The 8,907-nt window shown below is 61.1% G+C and overlaps 1 protein-coding gene across 1 annotated transcript; it reads left to right on the forward strand.

Moving 5' to 3' along the window:
- Positions 1–7,566: 7,566 nt before the first annotated feature.
- NEUROG3 (neurogenin 3) lies at positions 7,567–8,594 on the forward strand. Its single transcript, XM_065068644.1, has one exon. The coding sequence runs from the start codon at positions 7,742–7,744 to the stop codon at positions 8,282–8,284; it is 543 nt and encodes a 180-aa protein (XP_064924716.1). The 5' UTR covers positions 7,567–7,741; the 3' UTR covers positions 8,285–8,594.
- The last annotated feature ends 313 nt before the right edge of the window (positions 8,595–8,907 follow it).

An 8,907-nucleotide genomic window follows, 5' to 3' on the forward strand; every position in this document is an offset into this window, starting at 1 on the left:
AAGCTGTCGAGCTGATGAAGAAAACTGGCTCTTGGAGAAGCTGGCATGCAGGGCTTTGAAGTTTATGGAGTTTATTCAATATAACTGCTTTTTCTGACTGAGACAGGTGTCCCCTCCCCATGTCAGGCACACTGGCCCCATGCAGCGCGTCCTTTTGCTGGGCTGAGTAACTGCAAATCGAAAGGGCTTCATGGCAGTGCTGGGAAAGCTGCCTGTGCTGGAGGAGTGGTGCACATGGTGCCCAAATCTCAGCTGCAGGCTGTGGTGAGTGGGGAAACATGGTCTTCTGGGGCAATGGCCAAGTCCATGGTCGAAGGAGAGAAGATGCAGTTAAAGAACTAAGTGTGAGCTCTGAAAGCCTCAACCTTTCCAAGCAGGGAGCCTGCGATGAGGTGTCCTTCAACCCAAGACCTTCGCTGCTGCTGCTCACAGTGAGTTTGGCAGCTGTCACGCTGGAACTGGGCCCGTGTAACGCTTCCATCAGGTCATGCCTTTGTCTGCTCCTTGTCCTTACTTTTGTGCTGAGACGCTGTGCAGCCACAAGCCCTCCTGGCTCATCTCAGGGCATCCGAGGTGGTGGTGATGATTTCCAGCCCCTTGGCTTGCCAGAGCATCAGACATACCCCAGGACTGATGTAGCTTCGCTGGCTTGGTTTCCCTGTAAAATGGCATCGCTAAACACAGCACTGAACGGGACTGTTGCTCCCAATGGTGCCCATGGCCCCCCTGGGTCCCTCTCCCCGTGTGCGGGCTGAGAGATGTGCAGCTTTGGGAAGGCTCCTCTCCCAGCAAAGAGGACAAACGCTGGTGCTGTGGCCTGCACTTTCCTGGGCTGACACCGCTGCTCAGGTAAAAGCGTTCTGGGCCCTCATGGTCCCTGGCACTTGGTGTGTCCTAAAATAGTGTTCATACCCCAGGAAAAGGAGGTAAAATGTCTAAGCCTCCCCAAAAAGAGCTCCACGTCTGGGCTTAGTTCAGGTCCCAGCCAGCTGTTAGCTTATTTCCATAGGAAATGTACTTGTGCCACCGCAAGCATCCGATCCACCTGAGGAAATGAGCTGTGTAAGGAAGAATCTCTTATCTCAGTGGGACGCGTGTGTGTGTCACAGGGGTCACACCCAGCAGCAGGGACCGAGGACGGGGACGGAGGGGCTGCGCCTTTTCACATCCCACGGCGAGCAGCCCCATTGCCCCAGCAGGGGAAGGAGAGGCCATCAGCACCGGCAGGGTGGCAGGAGTGCCCCCGCTGCACCTCACCTGGCCCTCCCAAACCCAGCACCCCCTGCGTGGGGCAGGATACGGCCCTGCCGTCCCCAGCCCAGCGGCACGCCAGCCCCCGGCCCTGATTATTGTTGGGTGTCAAAAAAGACATTGAAAGGGAGGAGGAGAGCTGTGAAGAGGGTCACTTCAGTGGCTCTTTCTCTCTCTGTTTTTCCCCGAGAAGGAAGTTAGAAAAGCAGAGCCCTCAAAGCCGCATTGAAAGGGTGACAGAGACAGGATAATGCGTAAGACGGAGGGAAGGAATCTCAGAGCACTCGCCACGGTGTTTTAATGATCTGTTAACAATTGCCCCTTTCAGGGGAGAACATATGGTAGATGGTTTGCTTTAAAAAACAAAAAAAAAGACAAAAAAGAAAAAAAATTACTTCAGAAACTTAACTGATGGTGGAAAAGGGTGGGGCTGTGGTGGGGAGCTGGGGGAGGGGACACTGGATGATGAGGGGACACTGGATGATGAGGGGACATCAGACCGTCTGTCTGTGGGCACAGGGACTTGGCTGGAGCCAGAGACTCCCAACATGTGCAGGAGCTGCTGGGGATGGCTTGGGCAGGTTTGAAGAAAGGTAGCGATGAAGGAAACTGATCGGTGCTGATAAAACCCGGGAAGCCGCTGGGACCCTGGGGTGTGTGTATGGGGTGCTGCTGTACCCATGCAAATCGCTAAAATGCTCTGGGTGCACTGGCTGGGTGAGAGCTTTGAGATCTCCCCGCTGTTACCTGCCGTGAGATCACTGCCTTTTCCCCACTCTTACACCGTGTTGGCATGAGGTTTGATCACAGCTGGCAGGAGGGGCTGTGCCACTCTTGGGTTCCCCAGGTTTGTTATACACCTCAACACTGGGGAGAAAATGGTCCCTGCTGGGTACAAACATCTCAGCACTGCAGCAGGGCAGGGCAGGGCAGGAAGGCTCCTGTTTGAAGGTCAGGGACTCAGCAGATGGACCCCAGTGCTGGATGAAGGGCTGGGAGAGGGACACCGGCATCAGGAGCTGGGCAGAGATAGCTGGGAGAGGCCGGGATGGGGCACCGAGGCTGCCCGATGGGGACACCAGTGCAAGGAAGGGGGACATGAAGGTGTGGGGATGGGAGTGAGGGGATGGCAAGGCTGAGACAGAGGAAGGTGGGAGAGGAGGGATGCTTCTTTCTAAGAAACATCCAAATGTCCACACCGCACCTTTACGGATCACATCCCCGTTGCCAGCAGCGGGTTGAGCAGGGACCCCAGCACCAGACATTGGAAGCAACATCCGTTTGCAAAGGAAGAGTCAAAGCACCCCCATCTTGCTCTGTCTCGTGCTGTGGGCTTCAATGGAGATCTGGAGAGGGGCTGGTGGTGTGTGAGTCCCTTGGGACACATCTGCCCTTGTTTTCAGGCCAGGTGGGGAACTGCCTTCCAGACTCCTGGCTTTTGGCAACTTTTCACTTCTCAAAAGCCAGGTCTGGTGCCTTGTGCTACACCCAAAGTCTGACCGGTGGAGCGTCTCAGCCAGAGAGGAACGCACATCTCTGACTGTTTCCAGCGATAAGGAGGCACCATCTGTCTCTTTGATGGGCAGCTGGGGATGAGGAGCATCAGAGTGAGCAAATATGGCCAGTTCACATTGCTTATAACCTCATTGCACATCAAAATGCCAGAAGTTAGATTTCCGCCCTCACAGGAGAGATGTGCCGATCAGGAAGATGGCAGGTCTGAGACCAGCATATCCACGGTCCGTGATTTTGTTGATGGCAAAAGCAGGGTTGATGCAGGTGGACACTGAAGCCTCAAGTCTGTGTCGTTCATGTGCCAGCTGAAGATGACCACTGCCAGCTGCTGAAGTCCAAGTGCTGGAGGGACCTTGACTTGAAATCTTCCTCCTGTTGAACTGTAGATGTGGAGACAGTAAATTTCTAACTACAGTTATTCTTTCGGATTTCCATGCGGTCAGGTACACGAGTATGGGCTTATTCCAGACCACTGGGGCTGCTAATAAGTTAAAGATGGACGTGAGCTTGAACACCTCTTAAGCCCCTACTATGTTTCATTCAAACATCAGGGGAATATTGTGGTGGTGGTGGTGGTTTCTGTGAAATCTCACCAGAAACTTGTAAAGCTTAAAGCACTTGGCAAACCTGAATGAGCGTGCTGGATGTGTAATCCATCCTGTGTGCCCAGGCTGCCAGCAAGGGAGAGGTGCTCGTTCTGGCAGGTGAAATCAGCTGGGGCAAGGAACTGCTTGGCACAAGTGGAGAGGAGAGCAAACCTCGAAGAACTAGGAATGACGGGAGGCGAATGACCCCTAGAGAGGTGAGGACCCTTTTTCCTTACCTGGGAAGATGCTCAGATGATTGGGTAAATACTTTCAGGTAAGAGGTTTCACAGCACCCACCTGTAGGCATCACAGCCCAGTATCCAACTGACCCTTTAGTACTTGTTGTTTGTTCTCTTCCTTCCCTTTCCATAGGATTTATCTTCCTTTCTCCTATCCAGATACAATCAGGGTTTTTGCTGTGTTTGACATGGTTGCATTCTGACCCAAAATATGTTTTGGTATCACAGGAGCTGTGTGCTCTTGCAGCCTTATGAAGCCATTTTCTGTCAGGCGGTGTTTTAAGGGCACAAACGCATGAAGTTTATTTTAGTGCAGAAGAAACTGTTGGGCTTGCTTACCCTGTGTGCTATCAGGGCTTCTCCTCTTCTGGTGCACTTCATGTCTCACCTGGGGCTCTGTTGCGTTATCCCTGTCCCTGAGTAGCCTCTGACCGCAGCTTTTGAGAGTTGTAGCTTGTGAGGTGCAGGGCCCAGCTGCTGGTGGGGCTGGAGAAAAACCCAACGGCTCTGGCGCAGATCAGGCCTTTCAGGTAGATCTCTACAGCACAGAGGGGGTGAGGGCTGCTGGATGGTTACGCAGGGGATCAGTATTCAGAGCTGGGGGGGATTTATGCCACCATGGCAGGAGGGGACTCTAGCCTAACTTTAGGGGGATGTGACTCCTTGCACAGCCCCTTCTCTCGTGTGCAGAGTTCACTTTGCCTCCATGGGGAGGGACACCCAAAGCAGGAAACATCCTTTGCAGTAGCACTGGCGCATACCAGGGAGACCTTTTGCTAGCCAAGCCCTCAGTGAGTGTTACCAGTTGCTCTGGACTCTCTCTTGTGCCAGACCCCGGCCACAAAACGCAGGAAGATTTAGGGTGGCGAAGTGTGCTTTGCTGTCCTTTTCCCAAGCAGCCTTTGCCGCTCTGCCCGTTCCTGGCCCCGGGGGGCTGCTTGCTCAACGCTCGCCGGGCAATTAACGTTTTCCCGGGGAGGCTCCGTTCGCCCCGGCGGGCACCCCCGCCCCCTGCCCGCTCTGGCTGCCCGTTCCCCGGGGTGGCGGAGGAGTGCTCCCGAGGCGCTGGGCTCTCCCGGCCCGGGGCCGGCTCCCTGCGCTGCGCCCGGCCGTGCGCCCCGTCGGACGGCTCCCGGGGCTGCGCTCCCCACGCCGCTTGCCGGGAATCTCCTTTCTTCTCCTATTTTTTTTTTTAATATATTTTCCTTTTTGCGGCACTTCTCCTCTCCCTCTTGTCGGGAGAGGAGGCAGGGGGGAGGAAGGGAGAAATATTGTTTGAATTCACAAAGCGGGGCATCTGGTGCACCTTGCGCCTGGCATCTGTGCTCCTTGTGTCCCAAGCAGCGTGCTCGCACAGGGGCGAGGGGCAGGAGGGGCAGCCGTGCATCTGTTGGGCGCCACAATAAAGTCACAAAACAGAGGCGCGGAGCCGGCCCAGCCGCGCTGCCCTCTCAAAGGACGCGGGGCTGAGGCTCCAGGTATTATGCGCCGGGTAGGTAGGGCCGGAGCAGCAGCTGCTCCGGCTCTGAAGGGCTGCGCTCCGCCGAGCCGCTCGACATATGGCACCGCAAATCACGGTACCTCCTGAGCAGCTTCGGCCGGGGGGGAGCGGGGGACGGAAGGGACGGTCCCACCGCAGGTGCCTCCGCCGTGCGCCCCGCTACCGCCGCTGCCCCGCAGGGAGGAGGCGCGGGCGCGCACCGGCGGACCCGGGGCAGGCGGAGGGTGCGGAGCGACCGGCGGCCCCCCAGCCCTTGGGGAGAGGTTTCGGGAGCAGGTCTGGCCTTATCTGCCCTCCCCTCTCCCGAGCAAACAGCTCCCGGCGGGCAGGCGGGCTGCGACACAGCCCCGGCTCGCAAAACGTCCCCGACGCCTGGCAGGCGAGAGATGCGCCGGGGCTGGGCTGGTTACCATATGTTTTCAATAAAATAAGACAAATAGGGCCGGGAGATAGGGATTGCAGTAAACCTGTTATAAAGCAGCATAAACTAGGCCAATGTAAACGGCAGAAGGGCCCCTCCTGGAAGGGCCGTTGGGTGCCAGTTCCGAGCCGGGCGGCTCGGCCAGGTGTGAGCGGGAGCCCGCCGCGGTGCCCCCGCAGTTTTTTATCACGTTTCTGGTAATATGGTGCTTGTTATGCTAACTATGAGTAAACATACCCGGCCGGGCTTTGTGGCGACGGGAGGGAGTTATCGGAAAGTGGCAGTGGAAGGTGATTTAACAATAAAGTTGTCTTGTTTGCCAGCAGGTGATGTCTGCCCCCAGCCCCATGATTAATGCTTCCCAAAGCACTCCACTTTACAATCTCTTGTAATTATTTATTAAACGAAATCTATTTATTATTATTTTAGCAAACAGCGGTACCAGGTGGGGCTTTCTTTTCCTCTTCAGCTTTTGTTTGAAGGACGTTTGAAGTGGGCAGTCTGAGGCTTGGAAACTCGCTCGCCAGATTTTTTTGTCATCCAATTGCACAGGCACAAAAAAAAACCCCGCCAGGCCCTTCCTATTCATCCTCCCCTGCCCTCCGAGCCGCCCCTCGAGAAGGGGCGCCCGAGCTTGCCGCGGTGGCCGGCCCCCCTCGGCCCCGCTCCCCCGCCCTCCCAGCGCCGCCGCCGCGGGGGAGCGGGGCTGCCCGCCCGTCACGCCGCGCCCCTGGAGAGGCAGCGCGCACCACTCCGCACGGCCCCGCACCACAGCAGTCGCGGCTGCCCCGCCGGGCTGGGGACTGGGCCTGACCAGGGGAGTTGCCCCCGCACCGCCGCGGCCCGGGTGGGCCGGTCCGGCCGCTCCCGGCGCCGGTGTTGCCGGCCGGGATCCGCCGCGCCGCTTTGGTGAAGGAGCGGGGGGTTCCAGCCTCGCCGGGGCTGCGCCCTCCTGGCAGCTTTGCCCGCGCCCGCGGGGGCGCCGGTCCGTGCAGGGGGGAGTCTGGCCCCGCCGCCCGCGGCCTTTCGTCTTCCGCCGGGGAAACGTGCCCCGGGCCCGAGCCAGTTTCTGACGCCCGCCGCAGCCGGTGCGCAAAAGTCTCCGGCACGTTTTGCGCACCGAGCCCAGGCGGAGGAGAAGTTCCTCCCGGGCCAAGCGCCGGGCCGGCGGGGCGGCGGTGGCCGAGGGCTGCACGGGCAGGCCTTCCCCCGTGGGAACCAGCCCCAGTTTCCCCGGGGGACGCAAAGACACGGCGCGGGGGGGGTAGGAGAGCGGCGTCCCCCCTCCGGTGCCGGTGCTCATCGCCCGCGGGACCGTGCCCGCAACTCCGCCGGTCGGTGCCAGGGCAGCGCGGGGCTGTCCCTGACACTGCAGGGACGATGAGAGGGGTCGTGGGAGGTGACGGGGTCCCCTCGGTTCCCTCCTGGGGCGGTGGGGTTGTCCCGGGAGCGCCCCACCGCGCTGGGGCGGCGGGAGGAGGGAGGTGGATGTGGCTCAGCCGAGCGGAACGGAGCCTGGGCCACCCCGGAGGAATCCCCAGGGCCGGCGCCGGGGGGACCCCGCCTGGTCCGGCTGTGCGTCGCTTTGCGCGGTGCCCGGCGCTGTCCCGCTTTGCGCAGCCGGGTCCCAAGACCCTCCTGTCACCACCGGGCCCCGGGGCCGAATCCTCCCGCCCGACGCCCCGCCGCAGCCACCCGCGGAGCCCCGGCGTGCGCGGCGGCCCCGGCCGACGTACAGACGCTCCTGCTCGGGGTCCGGGGCTCGGCCTGAGGGTCCCGTCCTGGTGGAAGGCGAGCGAGGGCCGGGCCTGGGAGAGAGGGGGTGGGCGGGGGGTCCCGGGGCGGCGTGGGAGCCGGCGGGGTCTCGCGTGGCGGGGCCGGGGCGGTGCTGAGCCCGGCACGCTCCCGCCGGGCTGATAAGATAAAAGCGTGCCAAGGGGTGGGTGCGGGCGGGGGGGATGCACACGCCGCCCGACCGGGAAATCCCCATTGTCTGCCGGCCCTATATATAGGGGCTTAACCGCAGTCGTGTGCCGGCCGCGCAACCTTTCCTGCCCGCACTCGAGGGAAAGCGGGAAGGGGGGAGCGGCGAGGGGCACGGAGCGAGAGCCACTCTTTTGCCTGCAGCCTCGCTCAGGCTCAGCAGGTACAGCTGCGGGGGAGAGAGCTTCTCCGCGCCGGCCGCACCGCCGCTCTTTGCCGGCTAACAGTGGCTTGGCTTCGCAGGATGGCCCCGCAGAGCGACCGCTCGCCGGGCGAAGGGCAGCCCTATTTCGGCGGCGCCGAGGACGCCCCTTCCGCGGCCGGCGGCGGCTCCGCGGGCAGCCGGGGCGACTCGCCGGCCCGCAACGCCTTGGCCCCGCGGGAAGCGGCGGCCCGCAGGAAGGGGAAGGCGCGGCGGGGCCGCGGCAAGGCGCGGGGCGAGGGGCTGCTCAGCAAGCAGAAGAGGAGCCGGCGCATGAAGGCCAACGACCGGGAGAGGAACCGCATGCACCACCTCAACTCCGCCCTGGACGCGCTCCGTAGCGTCCTGCCCACCTTCCCCGACGACGCCAAGCTCACCAAGATCGAGACGCTCCGCTTCGCCCACAACTACATCTGGGCGCTCACCCAGAGTCTCCGCTTGGCCGAGCAGGGCCTGCCCGAGCCCACCCCGCCGCCGCCCCCCGTCGCCGCCGCATCCCCCGGGTCCTGGGACTCGCCCTGCCCCGCCGCCCCACCGCCTGCCGCCCTGCGCCGCGGCCCCAGCGCCTTCCCCGCCTTCCTCTGAGCCCGTCGCCCGGCTGCTTTCCACTCCTTTTTGGCCTTCAGATAGCCGGTGGAGCGGAGGGGGAGCTCCCCGCGCTGCGCCCCGGGGGGAGGTGGGCGCCCCGCTCTCCCCCGCCCCATCCCGCTTGGCTGCAGTGCAGCGGGAGCGGGCGGGGAAAAACAAATCACGGTTTTGTACTTGGAAACGGTAAATTATATTAATTTGTCGCTATCGCTATTTATTGATTATATTTCGTAACAAATATATATTTTGTATATAAGAGTATTTTTGGCAGCGGTGGTCCGGCTGTTTGTACCGGGGAGGAGAGCCGCGGTTTTTGGAGAAGAGAATAAAGTGTGTCACGGTCAGACCTGTGCGACGCCGTGTTTCTTTCCACTGGGGGTGTTTCAAATTCGCTCTTAGCCCGCACCGGGGAGGGCAGCGCCGGCCTCGCGGGGACTTGCGCGGGGTCTCGGGCAGTGTGACCCGTGCCGGGGCGCAGTGCCCGGTGCAGGGACACTCCCCTGCGTGGGAAGGAATGGCGATGGAGAGCGGCGAAGCGGCGTCCTGCGCTTGTGCGCACTCCGGAGTGTGCCCGTCGGGGCCCAGGCGCGCATTTAAAACCGGCTTCTCTTTGCAGACGC

This window comes from Columba livia, chromosome 6 (assembly GCF_036013475.1).
Source record: "Columba livia isolate bColLiv1 breed racing homer chromosome 6, bColLiv1.pat.W.v2, whole genome shotgun sequence".
Taxonomy (NCBI): Eukaryota; Metazoa; Chordata; class Aves; order Columbiformes; family Columbidae; genus Columba; species Columba livia.